General features: G+C 35.3%; 1 protein-coding gene across 1 annotated transcript in view; it reads left to right on the forward strand.

Moving 5' to 3' along the window:
• Positions 1 to 4,976: 4,976 nt before the first annotated feature.
• LOC137658109 (ionotropic receptor 93a-like) overlaps positions 4,977 to 20,368 on the forward strand; it is a 19,083-nt gene continuing 3,691 nt past the window's right edge. The window contains exons 1-8 of the mRNA XM_068392803.1: positions 4,977 to 5,424; positions 6,908 to 7,056; positions 14,822 to 14,915; positions 15,883 to 16,035; positions 16,971 to 17,118; positions 17,879 to 18,030; positions 19,012 to 19,163; positions 20,299 to 20,368. The exon at positions 20,299 to 20,368 is cut by the window's right edge and continues 237 nt beyond it. Of these exons, the coding sequence (XP_068248904.1) occupies positions 4,993 to 5,424; positions 6,908 to 7,056; positions 14,822 to 14,915; positions 15,883 to 16,035; positions 16,971 to 17,118; positions 17,879 to 18,030; positions 19,012 to 19,163; positions 20,299 to 20,368 (1,350 nt within the window). The 5' untranslated portion in view covers positions 4,977 to 4,992. The remainder of the gene's footprint in view (positions 5,425 to 6,907; positions 7,057 to 14,821; positions 14,916 to 15,882; positions 16,036 to 16,970; positions 17,119 to 17,878; positions 18,031 to 19,011; positions 19,164 to 20,298) is intronic.

The following is a 20,368-nucleotide window of genomic DNA, read 5'->3' on the forward strand; positions in this document are numbered from 1 at the left end:
AAAAGTCATCGTTATATCTCTATCTCCTGTTTAAGAGATATTAATAGCTATTCATGTAAAGATAAACCAAGACCCTCGCAATGGGAATTTCGGGTAGCGTGTTGCTAGTTATAATTCCAGACTCAGCGTTTGTGGACTTATGGGAGTGCACTCTAATTATTAAGGGTCTCTGCAGCATCTTACAACCCATATCTCCACTTGCCTATATTATAGTGATCTACTATACTGTAATGTACTATACTATACTGTAGTATACTATAATGTACTATACTAAACTGTACTTTACTAAACTGGACTATACTAAACTGTACTATACTATACTATGCTCTTCAAGTTCAGGGTTTAACTCCAGCTTGATTTCAGCATTGAATGGCCTACTAGCTGCCAGAGGGGCCCGGAGTATTACGACTAGTTCTAGATTATTTTCATTCCACATATTTAGACAAATTTTTCCAAACAAGATACTCAGTGGCTTATATATTTCCTTATGATTTTGATGTTGTTGCAGAGGTGACTTTGAAAGTGTAACTGACTCATTATATTGCTTAATTTTGAAGACCTGTGACAAAGCAAAATATTTTTGCCACTGTTTGGTTTTTCTAATCCTTCCTCCAGCTCAAAGACTTCTTGATACATCAAATGTCTCAAAGAATGTACATCTACCTGAATATCTATACAACAACAACAACAACAACAACATCAACAACAACAAATGCAGCCGTTTCTAGTCCACTACAGGACAAAGGCCTCAGACGTGTCAATTAATGTCTGGGGTTTAGCCAGTTTTAATCACCACGCTGCCCAGTGCAGATAGGTGATGGCGGGGGACTTTTGCCTGATTTGGTCTCAGCAAACCAACCTAATATGGGTAGCCCTGACTAGTAAAGCTTTGCTGGGCATGGCGATACACAAACCCATTCACCACGTTAAGGTACCCCATTCAGAAAGGGGACTATCTATAAATATATATATGTATATATATATACATATATATATATATATATATATATATATATATAGTATATATATATATATGTATATATATATATATATATATATATATATATATATATATATATATATATATATATACATACATACATACATATACATATATATACACACATGTATATATAATATACACATATATACATATATATATATATATATATATATATATATATATATGTATATATATGTATATATGTGTATATTATATATATGTATATATATATATATATATATATATATATATATATATATATATATACTTAATGAATACAGACACATGCAGCATCTGTTATTTTCAGAGACCCTTAAATTTCGTTGCTTTTTCCATTTATCCATCAAGTCAAAAGTTCTATAGAAAAAAAATAGACTATTATTATTCCTCCATCTATTCAATCTTTACTCGTAGCTGTTCCTGCTATCACTCGAAGGCTATATTAAGGTCATACTAATTCAACAATGGAAGATAATTTTATGCAGAATACAGTGTTTCTTAATAAGTAGATCTAGGAATATGAAAAAGGATCGTGGTAATTAATAATTTATGAATCGTACTATAAAGGTTGAGATAAATCTAGATGAGAGTGGTAATATATTTTCGTTTTGGAAGCTTTAGTCTTCCTTGCTTCTTACATGAATAGATTACACCTTACGTATTTGTCTCTTACTTGTTTACTTGTTTTGGGTTTAAATCCAACCCTCCACTGAAGTCGTGGTTAGCTTTCGCGAGGAGCGACAGTGAAGGCTCCCATTCTTAACATTCAAATGCTTCTACACCAAAAAAACTCATATACATAAAGACTTGAAATGGCATATATATACAGTATGTATATATACCCCCAACAAAGGTGGTGATGATAGCTTCCAAGTAGGAAGCATCCCACAACATTATATAGAGATCTGATAATGAAAATACCATCCATATTGTTAAACAGTGGTAACCATCATAATCAAGTCTTTAATGGCTACAAGATATATATGTGTGCTACATTCAGATATGGCCTGACTTGAAAAGGAATCGTTTTTCTTCCCATCTATATCGAGCTTGACAGGGAATCCCTTCCCTTAGCCAATATCTAAGGCTTGAAAGGGACTCCTTTCCCTTCACTTCTATATCATGCTTGTAACGGAATCCCTTCTTTCAGATGCTATCTAAGGCTTGAAAATGAAACCTTTCCTTTTCTATCTATATCAAGCTTGTAAGAGAATCCCTTTCCTTACCTGCTATCTAAAGCTTGAAAATGAATCCTTTCCCTTTTTAACTAAATCAAGCTTGTAAGGGAATCCCTTCCCTTAGCTGCTATCTAAGGCTTGAAAATTAATCCATTCCCTTTTCAACTATATCAAGCTTGTTAAGAGAATCCCTTTCCTTACCTGCAATCTAAGGCTTGAAAATTAAACCTTTCCCTTTCTATCTTTATCAGGCTTGTAAGAGAATCCCTTTCCTTACCTGCTATCTAAGGCTTGAAAATTAATCTGTTTCCTTTTTATCTATATCAAGCTTGTAAGGGAATCCCTTCCTTCAGCTGCTATCTAAGGCTTCAAAAGGAATCCTTTCCCTTCCTCTATATATCAAGCTTGTAATGGAATTCCTTCCCTCAGCTTCTATCTAAGGCTTGAAAAGGAATCCCTTCCCTTCCTATATATATCAAGCTTGTACGGGAATCCCTTCCTTCAGCTGCTATCTAAGGCTTGAAAGGGACTCCTTTCCCTTCACTTCTATATCAAGCTTGTAAGGGAATCTCTTTCCTTAGCTGCTATCTAAGGCTTAAAAGGGACTCCTTTCCCTTCACTTCTATATCATGCTTGTAAGGGAATCTCTTCCTTCAGCTGCTATCTAAGGCTTGAAAATTAAACCTTTCCCTTTCTATCTATATCAAGCTTGTAAGGGAATCCCTTCCCTTAGCTGATATCTAAGGATTGAAAATTAATCCTTTCCCTTCCTATCTATATCAAACTTGTAAGGGAATCCTTCCTTCAGCTGCTATCTTAGGTTTAAAAGGGACTCCTTTTCCTTCACTTCTATATCATGCTTGTAAGGAAATCCCTTGCCTTAGCTGCTATCTAAAGCATGAAAAGAAATCCTTTCCCTTCCTATTTATATCAAGCTTGTAAGGGAATCTCTCCCCTTAGCTGCTATTTAAGGCTTGAAAGGGACTCCTTTCCCTTCACTTCTATATCATGCGTGTAAGAGAATCCCTTTCCTTACCTGCTATCCAATGCTTGAAAATGAATCCTTTCCCTTTTTAACTATATCAAGCTTGTAAGGGAATCCCTTCCCTTAGCTGCTATCTAAGGCTTGAAAGGGACTCCTTTCCCTTCACTTCTATATCATGCTTGTAAGAGAATCCCTTGCCTCCTCGTCTATATCAGCCTTGTAAGAGAATTTCTTCCTTTCCCAGCCATCTTAGGCTTGAAAATGAATCATTTCCCTTCCCTTATATCTCAGACTTGAAAGAGAATTACTTCACTTCTTCCCTCAAGAAAAGTATCCTCCCGATATTTCCATTTCAATAAGACTCAATTTGACATTACCAGATTCCAACCCATTTATTTACTTTAAAACAATGTGTCATTTCTATAAGGATGTAACTATAGTCTTTCTATCTTCCACGCAATTTTGTCCCTCGATGCGTGTTTATACATTAGAAAGAAGAAGAAGAAGAAGAAGAAGAAGAATGATCTTCCTGATCGGGTAGTTGAATCAGTAGAACTTCAAAAGTTCAAAGTTGGAGCAAATGCTTTTTTGTTGACCAGGCGGACATGTGTATTTTTATAGTTTAGATATGACATAGTTGTTTTTGACTTTGTTACTAGTTTATATATGACATATCTGTTTTGACGCTGTTACTTTTTTTAGATTGATTTATTGTTAATTTATTCTCTTCATTTATTTATTTCCTTATTTCCTTTCCTCACTGGGCTATTTTTCCCTGTTGGAGCCCCTGGGCTTATAGCACTTTGCTTTTCCAACTAGGGTTGTAGCTTGGACAGTAATAATAATAATAATAATAAAAAGAAGAAGAAGAATGCACAGTCATTTATCCATGACCTTTTATTTTCCATTTCGATAAATATCCCATATATTTCACTCTCATCATCCGTATAAAAAAACAACCATTCTTTGAAATGTTATACACCAAACCTCTGATAGGTTATCTAAATATTAGAAGGTATTCAAAAGGAATTCAAAACATAATTGTATTAAAGGCAAAATCACCAATGACAGCACTAATAATTAAAAATTCATCCGCAGTGTCTTACTTCATTATTAATCTCATGATTCATTTCCCCTAAGAAAGCGGTACCTGACAATTGTTTCCCCGATTAAAACCAAGATGTCTGGCAATTTTCAAAGAATTGAATCAGCCAATCGTGACGAAGGAGCTCAACCTCGCAGCTAATCACCAGTTAAGCCTTTACTTCTGTTACTCCTCCCCTTTTTTAAGCAGGTACATAATCAATAGCTGGTCATAAAAGACGGTCACACCTCGAGCTGATTTCAGATAAAGATCAGTCATCTAAATACTCAGGCAAGTGCTATATACGAGTACAGATAGGACCCTTTTTATTCTATTGTTTTCTTAAACACTTACGTTAACTAACTACAAGTGTTCTCCTTCATATGGATATTTCACTTTATTCATTTGCATAAAATCTTTTTTAGTCGATGTGTTGCATCCAACTTCCATATTTCCATGGGATGAAAATCGCTGAAACAGATATGTAGTTGCTTTTATCTTGTCACTGAGTCTGGTTCTTGATCAGTGAAGTACTCCAAATGTTCTCATAGAAAGAGAGAAATGACGATTTTAACCAAAAGAATGATATTACAAATAAGATATCTATTTAAATATAAAAGTAGAAAGGACAATAAAGACATTAGTTTCATGGAATGAAATTATAACACGCTACTTCATTCATCCTCTTATGAGTAATCCAGTTTTATTCACCCTCCTTTCCAGAATCCGAAACTCACTCCAGATGTTGCATTTGATCCTGCTAGCCCTGCTTGCTTTCTTCAGTACAAATCTATCCGATTCCGAGAGCCCAGAATACCGAACCTCACTCGACAGGGATACCCCATACGCCAAGCTGAGTGACAACACAAATAAGAACGTTAATGGATATCATCTCTGGGATGATAAGAAAGTGTACCTCCAGACCTCTCGGCTTGGGAATATCTACACAGCGATTCCACCTGAATCAAAGAACACCAGTATGGGGCTTCCTCAGCTGGCACTTTTGAGATCCGGAAAAAGCTCCGAGCTATCAGGTGACGAATCCTTGGCAGGCCTCGTCAAGGCTATCATAAAAAGCAGCTTGAAGGACTGTGACCTAATCATAGCTGTTGATGGAAGTTTCGTGGAATCGGGAGTTTTAGAGATATTAGTGGAGGTTCCGGTCCTGAAACAGGTGAGGGTCGTTTTAAGCTATCTTGACTGTATGTTATTTCGGGAGTTTTAGAGATATTAGTGGAGGTTCCGGTCCTGAAACAGGTGAGGGTCGTTTTAAGCAATTTTGACTGTATGTTATTTCTGGAGTTTTAGAGATATCAGTGGCGGTTCCGGTCCTGAAACAGGTGAGGGTCGTTTTAAGCAATCTTGCCTGTATGTTATTTCGGGATTTTTAGAGATTTTAGTGGAGATTTCGGTCCTGAAACAGGTGAGGGTCGTTTTAAGCAATCTTACCTGTATGTTATTTCGGGAGTATTAGAGATTTTAGTGGAGATTCCGGTCCTGAAACAGGTGAGGGTTGTTTTAAGCAATCTTGCCTGTATGTTATTTCGGGAGTTTTAGAGATTTTAGTGGAGATTCCGGTCCTGAAACAGGTGAGGGTCGTTTTAAGCTGTCTTGACTGTATGTTATTTCTGGAGTTTTAGAGATATTAATGTAGGTTCTGGTCATGAAACAGGATATTCAAATATTTTTTGTTTCTTGATAAGGGTAAAAGATTCATCAATCGCCAACAGAAAAATTTTCTGAAAGTCTGGTAATTAGTGTTTCTTATAAGTTTTATGGTGATTGCTTCTAGTGGTGTTTGATATCCCCCGGTATTGAATCAGTCTAGAACCATCATTTAATTTGCAAGCAACAGAATATAGGACAGAAATTTCTTCAAAAATTTGACGTTGAGTTAATGAAGTTAGGTTACTTTCCAAGAAGTCTATCTAAACAAACGTTCCTTTTACCACTGAGCAGAATTTTCTTACTTTCTCATCTTATTTTCCAAGTAGTCTATCTAAACAAACGTTCCTTCTCATCTTACTTTCCAAGTAGTCTTTCTAAACAAACCTTCCTTCTACTACTGAGTAGAATCTTTTGACTTTCTCATCTTCCTTTCCCAGTAGTCTATCTAAACAAACGTTCCTTCTACCACTGAGCAGAATCTTTTGACTTTCTCATCTTACTTTCCAAGTAGTCTTTCTAAACAAACGTTCCTTCTACCACTGAGCAGAATCTTTTGACTTTCTCATCTTACTTTCCAAGTAGTCTTTCTAAACAAATCTTCCTTCTACCACTGAGCAGAATATTTCTTACTTTCTCGTCTTATTTTCCAAGTAGTCTGTCTAAACAAACGTTCCTTCTACCACTGAGCAGAATCTTTTGACTTTCTCATCTTACTTTCCAAGTAGTCTATCTAAACAAACGTTCCTTCTACCTTTGAGCAGAATATTTCTTACTTTCTCGTCTTATTTTCCAAGTAGTCTGTGTAAACAAACGTTCCTTCTACCACTGAGCAGAATCTTTTGACTTTCTCATCTTATTTTCCAAGTAGTCTTTCTAAACAAACATTCCTTCTACCACTGAGCAGAATCTTTGGACTCTCTCATCTCACTTTCCAAGTAGTCTTTCTACCACTGAGCAGAATCTTTTAACTTTCCCATCTCGTTTTCCAGGTTGTCTTCATAAAATCCCCAGAAGACTTGGCCCAGCAGGTCGAATGGAAGTCTGCGAGATGCCAGGGAACTTTTCTTTTGTTGTCGGATGCTGAACACTTGATTAAGTTCGGAGATGATTACCGGTTTCAGTGGGCCTACAATGCCAAGTAAGATTCACAGGTGGTTCGAATGGCTGAAGAACCTTCTTGCATTTACACTCTCTGTTTCTATTTTTTGATATCTTCAGGTTCCAGCTCAAACACTTTCCAAAAATTTAATTTTCACTCGTGATTTCATTGAATGGGTGAATAACCTTTTGCAGTTACACTCTGTGTTTCTTCGTTTATATTTTGCTACTTTCAGATTACAGCTTAAATATTTTTCCAAAAATTTTATTTTCACTCAGGTTTTTAATTAAATAAAAAATTTCCTTGTTGTCGAGCCTATTTACAATTTTTTTATCTCTCTCTCTCTCTCTCTCTCTCTCTCTCTCTCTCTCTCTCTCTCTCTCTCTCTCTCCCTCTCTCTCTCTCTCTCTCTCTCTCTCTCTCTCTCTCTCTCTCTCTCTCTCTCTCTCTCTCTCTCTCTCTTCTTTTTTTTGCCACTTCTAAGTTCCAGCTCAAACATATTCCAAAAATTTAATTTCCACTCATGTATTTTTAACTAAGAAAAAATTCCTGGTTCTTGAGTCTATTTACAAGTGATTTCTGAAAGCAACAATTTTAATTACGTATCTCTAAACAGTTATGAATTTTATTTTCAATGGTATAGTTTGTTTTAGGGGATGTCGGTGAGGGGACTGAGTGGCTATAAGCCACCGAACACTTTCTTCCAAAATTTTACTTTTCTATATTTAACTCCAGAAAAAAATCACATATATGAAATTACATAAATTAGTAACTCCTGCTTCATAACAGTTCATTCAAATGCAATATTGAATATATATATGTGTATATATATATATATATATATATATATATATATATATATATATATATATGTGTGTGTGTGTGTGTGTATATATATATATATATATATATATATATATATATATATATATGTGTGTGTGTGTGTGTGTGTATGTATATACATTATTTTATATATACACGTATATATATAATTATGTATGTACTTATGTGTGTACATAATTATATATACATGCATATATATATATATATATATATATATATACATATATATATATATATATATTTATATATATATATATATATATATATATATATAGCTTATATATGTTATATATATATATATATATATATATATATATATATATATATATATGTGTGTGTGTGTGTGTATATATATATATATATATGTATATATATATATATATATATGTGTGTGTGTGTGTGTGTGTGTTTATATATTATGTATATACAGGTATTTCATTAAAGTCAATGTGTGCAAATTGTAATTGGTAACATGAAAATCGTCCACAAAATATTTTTTTGTTGCTACAATCTGCTGTCTGATGCCAGGAAATCTCATCTCTTTTAGGAGAGAAGAACACTTAAATATAAAATCCTTCTTCTCTAGTCTTTGGTAGTGCCATAGCCTCTGCACCATGGTCTTCCACTGTCTTGGGTTAGAGTTCTCTTGCTTGAGTGTACACTCGGGCACACTATTCTATCTCATTTCTCTTCCTCTTGTCTTGTTAAAGTTTTTATAGTTATTTAAGAAATATTTATTTTAATGGTATTGTTTTCAAGATATATTATTTTTCCTTGTTTCCTTTCCTCAATGGGATATTTTCCCTGTTGGAGCCCCTGGGCTTATAGCATCCTGCTTTTACAAATAGGGTTGAAGCTCAGCAAGTAATAATGATAATAATAAAGGGTGTTTCCTGGGACAAAAAATCCCCCAGCGACAGAGCCTTTTCAAACTTTACCACCTAAACCCAAAAAAAGAAAAAAAAACGCTTTTACGCCCCTGGTGCGTATAACAAGGCACACCTTATAGAGAATTGATATCTATAAATGGTCTTATGATTAGCCAACAATATATTTGCTGTGGACAGGAATAAACTTTGGTTAAATTTGAGATTTTTAATTCTATGGCTAAGTTCCGACTCTGCTTTTAGAAAATTATTATTATTATTATTATTATTATTATTAAATGCTAAGCTACAACCCTAGTTGGAAAAGCAGGATGCTAGATGCCCAGGGGCCCCGACAGGGAAAATAGCCCAGCGAGGAAAGGAAACAAGGAAAAATAAGATATTTTAAAAATAGTAACAACATTAGAATAAATATTATTTGTATTTTACATATAATTACCTTAACCTAGTGCCTAAAAATCAGAAGAAAAATAGTATTATTGGAATTGTGAATTGTTTATGCATTAATTAAAGAAAACTACCATGAAAGTATATTTTAATAATTACACCTATCCAAATTTCAATAGAATCTGAGTGTTTCTACTTCTTGTCAAAAGATGGCAGCACACATCCCTTTTTTCCATTCATGTGAATGACTCTATCCAATTGGAAAAGGGTTATAGATTGATACTTAAGTAGAAATATGTGGCAGATATTAATTATAATTATATTCAGCTCCGATTAAGTAGGAGATTTTTGGCTACTATTTAAACCAAAATGACGTCATGGAAGGTTTCAGAATGCAAGGATTAAAGAGCTATATACATTGTTCATTTTCATGGCCAATATATGGCCTTAGTAGTAGAGTACCAAATTGCTAATTACCCCCCATCATCCATTCATTATCATTTTTATTACTTCATTTCTGTTGCTATTTGGGCACAAAATTGCTATAAAAGACACATGTGAACTTGCTCGATCCTTGTTGTCCGGGCACAACTTAAATTCTAAAGGAATAAGAAATTACACAATAAATGTCACAGAAATATTTCTTCAGCAAACAATCGTTCGTTCAAGTACATTTGGGGGTCAGGGGGGAAGGTACTAGATTGTGCCAAATGTACTGAAATCGGTGAGACAATCAAGTAATTACACAGTTATTTGATTTAATTTTCAATGACCTTTTTATGAAACCTAAACATGATTAATATGTTTCATGGTATAATATGCACTGTTAGAAAAAACTACGTAGAATAACAATACTATTACATTCTGAAAGGCATAACGCAGACTCCTTCAGATCCCCCCACCCCCCTTTACGTCGTATTGAGTTTTACTTTACCGCCAATAGATGGCATCGGAGGTACTTTGTCCCAACTAATATAGTAAATTTTTTGACGACCACGTGGGTTAAGAAAGTATTCAAGGAAGGTGGAGGCTAGAGCATGGGCAGTTGGTAAATTGTCCAATGATCGTTCCCTTATTATGAATGAATATTTTTATCAAAAAATGGTGTGAATTTTTCATATGCTTTTGGAAGCAGCCTGAGTTTATATTCAAAAGTGTTTAGTATTTCCTTTCTTCATCAGAACACATGAATAAGAAGTCATATCACTGTACATTTGACCAAAATAACAATCATCAGCATTGTTAAAGTTGGTGGGACAAGTTAGGGACTGCGCTGCCAAATGGAATTTCCTTGAATGGAGAATATCATTATTCATTACAGATTCGAATAATTTAAGGAGTAATAATTATATGCCAGAAGGTATATGGCTAAGGTGTAATTCCATGTTCTTATTGTCAGCGTAATCAAAACTGACAAATCGAATAATGAAAAAGAAAATTGCTACATTTCTGTGTCTTCGACAACGCTTGACCGTCTTGCGTCATCCACCTGTGAGTCGTGTTTGTTAGTAAGGGCGTTTTAAAGTGTAAACCAGTTATAAAATAAACCTTATCATCATTTCTTTAGTAAATGTATGCGTGTCAGTAAAGCTGTTTCTTGGTTTAATAGAGGTTAAAGGAACCATTGTGCATATAATATATATATATATTCAGTATATAACATTAATGTTTTCCCTGACTAGTAACGGCCAATCGTTAACATTATAAAAAAGCTGATTTTGAAAGATCGTTGAGGGAGATTTATTTTTTTTTTTATCATTTTATTGGTGCCAGACATTTGGGTACATGGTAACAATAATAACAATTATATTATTTACATTTATAAAGTAATTAAGTTATGCCAAAATCATTCATACAGAACACAAAATAAGATTTAGACAAGCATTTAAGTACATAGTAACAATAATATTGTTCACATCTGTATACTAAGAGGATATACTAAAAGAATTTTCATGGAATGCAAAATAAAATTCAGTTTGATTTTATAGGTATGTTGTACCTATCTTTAGCTAGTATTACAACATAGTCAATTTAATCAAAGATAATGATTGTTCAGTATCCACCTAAGTCAAGCTGGTGCATGAGGATTTCATCGAGAAAATTCTTATCTGTTAATATTTGTTTACATACATCATCTACTTTGAGTCTTTGTGGTAATAGGTCACTAATTATTATTATTATTATTATTATTATTATTATTATTATTATTTCTTGCTAAGCTATAACAATATTTGGAAAGGCAGGATGCTATAAGCCAAGGGGCTCCCTCTGGGAAAATAACCCAGTGAGGAGAGGAAACAAAGAAAAATATAATATTTTCAGAACAGCAACAACACCAAAATAAATATATCCTATATAAACTATAAAAACTTTAACAAAAACAAGAGGAAGAGAAATAAGATGAAATAGTGTGCCCGAGTGTATCCTCAAGCAAGAGAACTCTAACCTAAGACAGTGGAAGACCATGGTACAGAGGCTATGGCACTAACCAAGACTAGCGAGCAATGCCTTGATTTTGGAGTGTCCTTCGCATAGAAGAGCTGCCTACCATAGCTAAAGAGTCTCTTCTACCCTTACCAAGAGGAAAGTAGCCAATGAACAATTATAGTACAGTACTAAACCCCTTGGATAAAGAAGAATTGCTTGGTAATCTCAGTGTTGTCAGGTGTATCACAGAGGAGAATCTGTAAGGAATATGCCAGACTATTCGATGTACGTGTAGGCAAAGGGAAACTGAACCGTAACCAGAGAGAAGGGTCCAATGTAGTCAAAGGACCCAATAAGTCTCTAGCAATAGTATCTCAACAGGCGGCTGGTGCCCTGGCCAACCTACTACCTATTAAGAAGTGGACATTCCAGTCCATAGTGTTCCAGGGTGTTGGCGTTTGGGTGTTGCATAACCTGATGGAGTAGAAGTGAGGAACTCTATCTTGCTCAGCCACCTGCCAAACTGGTCACCAACACATCCGAAGACGCACACACACCCCGTTATTTCGACGAACCATGGGTCCATTGCGGCGATACTTGTGTTGGTAAGGAAGGAAATAGTCATAGTAATGTATTGATACACTGCTGGCTCTCTCAGCATTACTATGATGATGGGTAGGTGAGCGGGTTCCCTGGTGCACCATTTTTCTGCAGCACAGGAGATATGAAGTGGAAGCATCAGGCTCTGGATGATCTAGTTGACAGGCAGCCTTTGCGAGATGGTCAACAGTGCTGTTAGCCAGGAGACCCACTTGAGAGAGAATCCACAGGAAGTGCACTATCAGTGAGCTCAAGTTGGCCGTGTCTAGTTGTCTAAGTATTTGTGTAAACAGGTTTTGGTATGCTGGTTTTTGTGATGAGAAGGCTTGAAGTGCTGGTTGTGAGTTGCAGATGAACATGCCGTTGTTTTCGGTACCTTTTATTACAATAATTGCATCTAGAAGGCCATGTAGTTAACAATACGTGGAGCTTGATGACTTTGGAAGGTGGCATGGGAGAAAATAGCACATCCAGCACTGCCATTCTTCTGTAAGGAGCCGTCTGTGTAGAGGTGATGGGCTATACTTAGGTATAAGGACAGTCTATAAATGCTCTCCAATGCACGTTGTTGTTGAAGTTGAGGCAAGTCAGTCTTAGAGACTGGAGTGTAAGAGATTGCTAGTACAGTAGTCTGCCAGAGTGTATGACCATGATCCACATCCTCTGCCGCAATGGCAATGTTGATGTCAAGTCCTGGAATGCTTGAACAGACTGTACTGACTAGTGTACATCCCCTCTGTAGTAGTTGCGGATGAGGTACTCTAGATCCAGAGAAGTCCTGATGATGTGTGAATAGTGTGGATACAGGTGAGGGTAATACAGGCATTTGATACTGAAACAGGGGACATTGGAATATATTCTCTCAACAAGTGGAGGGAGACAGAGTTCATGTTGCATGTTCACAATTCTAGTGGAGGCTGGACAACCTAGAATGAGTCTCATTGCATGATTCTGGAATTTTTTGAGAGGCTGTAGAGTTGACATAGTTCAGAGGAAATATAATTTACCACAAAGTGGATGAGAGCAATGTATAAAGTTCTGGCGATTGGGATAGATACTCCTGGAGAATTATTAGTAAGCCATTTGAGAGGAGTCAGGCATCGCTGTAACCAGACGAGCAAATCTTGGACAATGGTATGAACTCTTTGTCTTGATGGAATGGAAGGTGGTATTTGCACTGGTGCTATCAAATAAATATACTGTGTGCAGAAAGGTACAACATTGTTCCCCACTGTAAATTCTAGCAGATTCCTTGCTGGCCTGGGGGAGAAGATTCTACTTTTTCCTTGGGAAATGATAAGACCACAGGAGGATACTGATTCGTAGAAGAAGGAGAGGAAGCATTATAGGTGATCCAGATCCAGAGATCTTGAGTGAATGCATATATCGTCTGCAAGTGATGGTCCTGTTATCAGTATTAGGAAGTAAGGAAAAAGACGATGAAGGAGAATATTAAACGAAAATGGACCAAGTACTCTCCCTTGTGGAATACCAAGTTCTAGTACCTTTGCAGTGCCCAATGCTCCCTTAAACAGCACACCAGAAATTCTATTCCATAGATAACCATGTATCCACCTCAAAAGATTTCCATTGATTTCAAAATCAATAAGCTGGTCTAAAATAATGTCACTATTTGTGACGTCAAACCCACTTTAAAATTCAATGAAGGATATAACACTGGTTGGGGAGAGTAGTGTAGAGCTCCATGAGACAATGATGTGTTCCTCGATGGGGTAGAAAGCCATATATTCTGGACAAAAGCGTATTTTTCAGTCGGAACATAAGGCGTGAGAGGAGAATACGTTCAAATACTTTGCAGAAACAGGAGGTGAGGGAGAAAGGTTAGAATTTGTCAGTGTTGGGCTTGGGAATGGGTACAATTGTACAATGAGTCCATGCTAGGGGCACATATCCCTGGCAGAGGCAGAGGTTATAGAGCCAGAGGAGAGGGTTACCAGATACTTTTATGAGTGTGCAAAGGACTGCCTAGGTGATGCCATCATCACCAGGAGCTGACTTCTTACTCCTTGCCAAGGCACATTGTAGCTCTTCCTTAGTTATGGGTACAGTGTCCTCTTCATCAGTGCTCAGTAAGGCGGAACTGAGATGAAGGCCACGGTGGTTTTTTGTCAGGAGAGATAATCTTGTATATGGCATGGAAGGTTGATGGTTCCTGGCTCTGCTGACCACTCATTAATAAGGTCTTGTGCATATTGAGCAAGGCTGTAGTGGAGTACACTTGGGGGTTTCTTCATCACAATCTGGTTGATAAGGTGCCACATGAAACCGATGCTTGTTTGATGGTTGATGCTGTCAGTTAATTTATGCCAGGAATCTGTTTGTACACTATATTGTAGAGCAACTAGATCATCTCGTGATAGTTGATACTGGTGCAGGCTCTCGGGATTTGGCTGTCTCATGAAGGCAAGGCCATCATCCATCGCCTTCTTCTCTGCCTGAGAAATTTGATTATTTAGTGTCATGGTACCAGCACGACCCCTGATATGTGGCTTTCTTATGTATCGTGTGTGGAAAGCATGTGTGGCACTAACAAGTAAGGAGTAATAATAATAATGATAATAATAATAATAGTAATAATAATAATAATAATAATAATAATGATAATAATGATAATAATAAATTAATCTCTGATCTAACAGGGTTGTGATCATAGGCTTATCAATGGATTCCTTGAAGATGTTTTCCAAAACCATGAAAGGCCAGAAGACTGAGCACATCATTGGGGTGGTGAAGGTAAGAAAATCCTTTCCCTTTTAAGGAATTTGCCCAAAAAATATTTTTCATCCGGGTCACTTTAGGAAGAAGGTGCTAATGTTTTACTCATTTACAGCTTCATTGAGACTTACTATAATAATTTATTTAGTTCAATAGTAGCTCCAGTGATATCAATGAATCGTGCCCATAATAATTCTTCCATATCTGAAATACTAGCATACGTTTTCTTGCTGTAGGCAAGAGTTTTGCTGCCCTCCAGCATGTGATTATATATGTATATATATATATATATATATATATATATATATATATATATATATATATATATATATATATATATATATATGTATATATATATATATATATATATATATATATATACATACACGTGTTTGTGTACTTACAAGTACTTAAGTATCTGTTTGTCTGTGTTGCAAAAGAATGACTGAAAATTACAACAAAAACACTTGATTAATCTTGAACATTTTCACCTTGACAGTCATAAGAAATTAAAATTATAGCTGTTAGGGTGACATTAAATTCTAACTTAAAAACATCTGTGAAAACAAATGGGAAAATGTAGAACACCTGCATATTTAGAAGGATGATAAACCCCTGTAATGAAACACATTAATCTCAAATTTTACAAAATTAAAAATAGGACAATTAATTTTCATTAGCAAATGTATCCAGTTTATATTATATCAGTCATGCACTGTACATGTAAATTTTCATAAAATTATGTATGTATGTATGTATGTATATATGGATGTAAATTTTATATATATATATATATATATATATATATATATATATATATATATATACATATATATGTGTGTGTGTGTGTGTATGTGTGTATGCACATATTTCGCCATATTCTGTTTCCCCTTGACCCTAGGTTTGTTGGAAATAGGTTTTAGGCGCTGATCACGTGTTTCTATAGTCAACCTCTCCATGTTTAACCTTCAAATTCTCTCTTTAGGATGAAAATCAACGAAACTTCAAGATCTACATGAACTTGCTCTTTTGGGGCGAAGGTTTTAAGCAAGTCTCCAACTGGAGGGGAAAGAGTTTTGCCACAAAAGCAGAACTTTTTCCTGATAAGATTTCAAACCTTCACAAAGGTGTACTTAAGGTAAAATACTTCCTAGAGATTTTTTTTCCAAGAAATTTTGCAGTTAATCACCAACTTTACAGTCCTGAGACATCATTGTAATTGGCAAATTTAATTCTAAATTACTACATAATTTAATCATTGAAGACAATCCTTCAACCAATCCAAATGTTTCTTCGAAAACTGGGTTGGTAACAATTTCAAGAATATTACTAGATGCATACTTCCATGGCCTACGTCAGTTTAGCAAAGGAGGTTAGTACAGGAGAATCCAAAGATGAAAACACGGCGTCCTGGTTTAGGTTAGGTGGAATTCTGAAGTTTCAATCTTGATTATTGATTATATTCACATAAAGATTTAATTTACTCCGTAGAGTGTATATCGTTTTAAACTCTCTTTCTTATATTTTGAATTACTGCTGTCAAATATTTCATGAAACCCTTCCGTTATTGTGTGATTCCTCTGGATAACCATTCTGCTAACCTTTTGAAGCTTCATCTGTAGACTTTAGAATTTCTTTTCAAGTCTTACTTGAAATGACTCCTACAGACTTTATGAAATACTGACTCATAATTCCTCCTTTAAAAGATAGTTTTACGAACTCTTGTAAATCAAATATGAGGGCCTCGTTTGATACATCACCTGCAAACCTTGGAATCACTCTTAAAGCCAACCCTTAAAAACACTCCAACAAATATTTTGAATCATTCATTCCTTAAGACATCCTTTCAAAATACTCTCCTCACTGGGCAATTTTCCCAGTTGGAATCCTTGGGCTTACAGCATCCTGCTTTTCCAACTAGGGTTGACCCAAGCAAGTCATAACAATGATAATAATAACAAAAACCTTACGAATACTCCTTTAGCGCTCCCCTTGAAACGCCACCTGAAACCTTAGAATCTATCTTAGCAATCCTCTTGTAATACTTTATCTGTTCAATTTCTATTCTTCCAGGTCTTCATGTTTGAGTTCGAGCCTGATATGTTTATTGTAAGAGACTCCAGTGGAAGAATCCTGGGGCGTCACGGAAGAGATGTGGCTGTAGTATATGCTCTCTCTGAAGTCTTCAACTTTACTATTCTCTTTGTGGATATCCCGCAAGGTGGGCGCTTTTTTACAACAACAGTGATAATAACAATCTGCCAGAGCTTATACAATATGCATAAATGGGCATTATAATTATAACCGACTATACTGGTGATGGAAAGAACTACCTTATCAACTATGAATCTATTTACTTATTGTCATTCAGCTGAGATAAAAACATCTCCCCTATGATTAAAAAGAATAAAAATACAAAGAATGCCAAGGCAAAGTGTACCTTGAGAATTGAGTGATTAAAGGTACAGTCAAATTCAAAAATGTACCAACACTTTGTTACATCTGTAAGGCTAACAAACTCTCTCCACTGGAAAAATAATTATCAATGATTAAAGGCAGACTATTGAATTCAACTGCAGACCTCTCTACTTAATGCCAAACAAACCCCAACTATATTTCACTTTTTAGGCTCGATAACATTGCTGTTTCAGCTGTAAATAGTTATAATGACTTTCGTTTCCCACTTTTCAGCTTGTAAATTGATAAGAGATTGATTCTTACTCCTTGTTCTTCACTTTATATGTGGAGATACTTGATGTCTAAATCAATAAACAATTAAATTCATATTCATTCTTGTTCTTACAATCTGGGGCATATTATTGTTAGATAGCTTAATAGATATTAGATCCACATTCTTTCCTTTCTCGACTGGAAAGCGTTGCTATAAACGTATCACACAAATGTACATCTTCAGACTAAAGTAAATTGATACAAATTACAGTAAACAATGTTTCTTATATAAATTGGCCTTTGGGTTTTAGATTGGGGTGCGTTGCTGCCAAATGGAAGCTTCACAGGTTTGGTTGGCCTCTTTTCAAGGGATGAAGGACACCTGGGAATAGCCAACCTTTTCCCTTCTGCCTTGGATGACCGCCACAAGCATCAAGACTACAGCACTGCAGTCCACGAAGATGTTAGTATGCAACCACACTCTTTCTTGATACTGTTGAAAAAAAAGTTGGATGTGGCTACCCAAAACATACAAGGAGGGAAATATGTGGACTTTCTATCCTAGGTGATGACAAACTTTATAAGGAAATATTGAATTATGCAGGAGATGGGAATAGATTAAATATTTTGCATTCTATTATCCAATTACAATGGGTTGAGATATTCCTATTAAGATTCCTTTAATATATAGCACGATATGAGAATGACCGTCAAAATGAACTAAATGCCATGTCTCACATTATTCCATTTTCTTAGGAAAGTGATAGTTTGATGTAAGGTTACATATCAACCTCTCCATATCTGTTCATATTTCATTCCTTTTACGTCTAGCTTATAAAAATAAAATTCATAAAGGGTTAATTAAACTAGTTGGATTTTTAACCAATCATATCTACTAAGTATCTGTCAGAAGAGCAGTACCTAAAGTAATATTATAGAACCAAAGAATTTTTACCTCACAAGACAAGAGATGTGAGAACAATACCTAGTTTATGGACCGTTAAGTCTTGTGTATCCAAATGATTTCCTCAAAAGAAAAGTTTGAGGCTAACGAGATGTATCTAGCCAGATAAAAGAAAGATTTTGTCAGACCCAAGATGGAATATTCAGACAATAACACATAGATATTCCTGTACATGAAAACTGTCGATTCCAATAGTATTCTAGCCTTTCTACTAATACATGCAAATACTTCCCCAGCTAAAGTTAATATTGTTCAGGAATAATAATGTATCATAAAAACCTGATTAGAGTATTGGTAACTCCAAAAATCCTCCATTACCTATTAACAGACGTTGTAAGTAGACACAGTAGCCATTGACTCGACTCTAAATCCATAAAGCCCCTAGCATTGACATCTTTGCTTTCTTTTATATTTCTCACAAAAAAATGTAACATGATTCTGAATAAAAAATCATGGAAACATACCTTTCTCATATTACAGAGAGGCTGCTTCATTGCAAGGGTTGAACCTCCTTTACCCAGATGGCAAAACCCAAGTTTACCATTTCAAGCAACGACCTGGCTGGCGCTGTTTATTGGTCTTGTGTGTTCAGGACCTCTTCTCTACATAATAGCTATTGGCAATGGGGAAAAGTAAGTCAATTTCTTTCGTGACCTGCTATTAGAAATCATGTAATGTTTTTAGTTGACACCAACGATGATAATAATAATAATAATAATAATAATAATAATAATAATAATAATAATAATAATAATAATAATAATAATAGTTGATTTTATCTCTTTCTTTTTTATATAATACATGTGCAGATGAAGAAGAAATTTGTTTTAGATACATCTTTAGTCAAAACAATGAGTTATTGTACTCATTAGTATTCATAACCATAATCTGTTTCAATTTTGGTTTCCAATACACGTTGCCGTCCACCTAGTCATCTCTTTTTATGGTTTTCTCTTTCACTCCCCCCGAGCACTTATAATTTACTGATTATTATCCCGAAACCATTCCTTCATTTTTTTACATTAATAATTTATATCATTTTTAAGATAATCTGATCCACCCTATAACCTACACATGTCTTTTGTTTCCGTGCCTTTATATTATTTGTATTAATGCCCCAAGCATCCTTATCCAATGACGTTCACACCACACATATTATTATTATTATTATTATTATTATTATTATTTGCTAAGCTACAACCCTAGCTGGAAAAGCAAAATGCTATAAGCCCAGGGGCCCCAACAGGGAAAATAGCCTAGTAAGGAAAGGAAAGAAGGAAAAATAAAATATTTTAAGAAGAGTAACATTAAAATAAATATTTCCTATATAAACTATGAAAACTTTAACAAAACAAGAGGAAGAGAAGTTAAATAGAATAGTGTGCCTGATTGTACCCTCAAGCAAGAGAACTCTAACCCAAGACAGTGGAAGACCATGGTACAGAGGCTATGGCACTACCCAAGACTAGAGAACAATGGTTTGATTTTGGAGTGTGCTTACCATAGCTAAAGAGTCTCTTCTACCCTTACTAAGAGGAAAGTAGCCACAGAACAAATACAGTGCAGTAGTTAACCCCTTGAGCGAAGAAGAATTGTTTAGTAACCTCAGTGTTGTCAGGTGTGTGAGGACAGAGGAGAATCTGTTAAGAATAGGCCAGACTATTCGGCGTATGTGTAGGCAGTGACTCCTCAATTCATTTATATCTGTAGAACCTTTGCACACAAAGAAATCAGCAATGATTATAATATGAACTTACATCCTACCAGCGAGAGTGAAGACCCACACTTCAAATCTCTGGTAACTTCGAGCCTCTACGCCTTTGCAATCCACGCCGAC

This window comes from Palaemon carinicauda, chromosome 19, assembly GCF_036898095.1.
Source record: "Palaemon carinicauda isolate YSFRI2023 chromosome 19, ASM3689809v2, whole genome shotgun sequence".
NCBI classification, from domain to species: domain Eukaryota; kingdom Metazoa; phylum Arthropoda; class Malacostraca; order Decapoda; family Palaemonidae; genus Palaemon; species Palaemon carinicauda.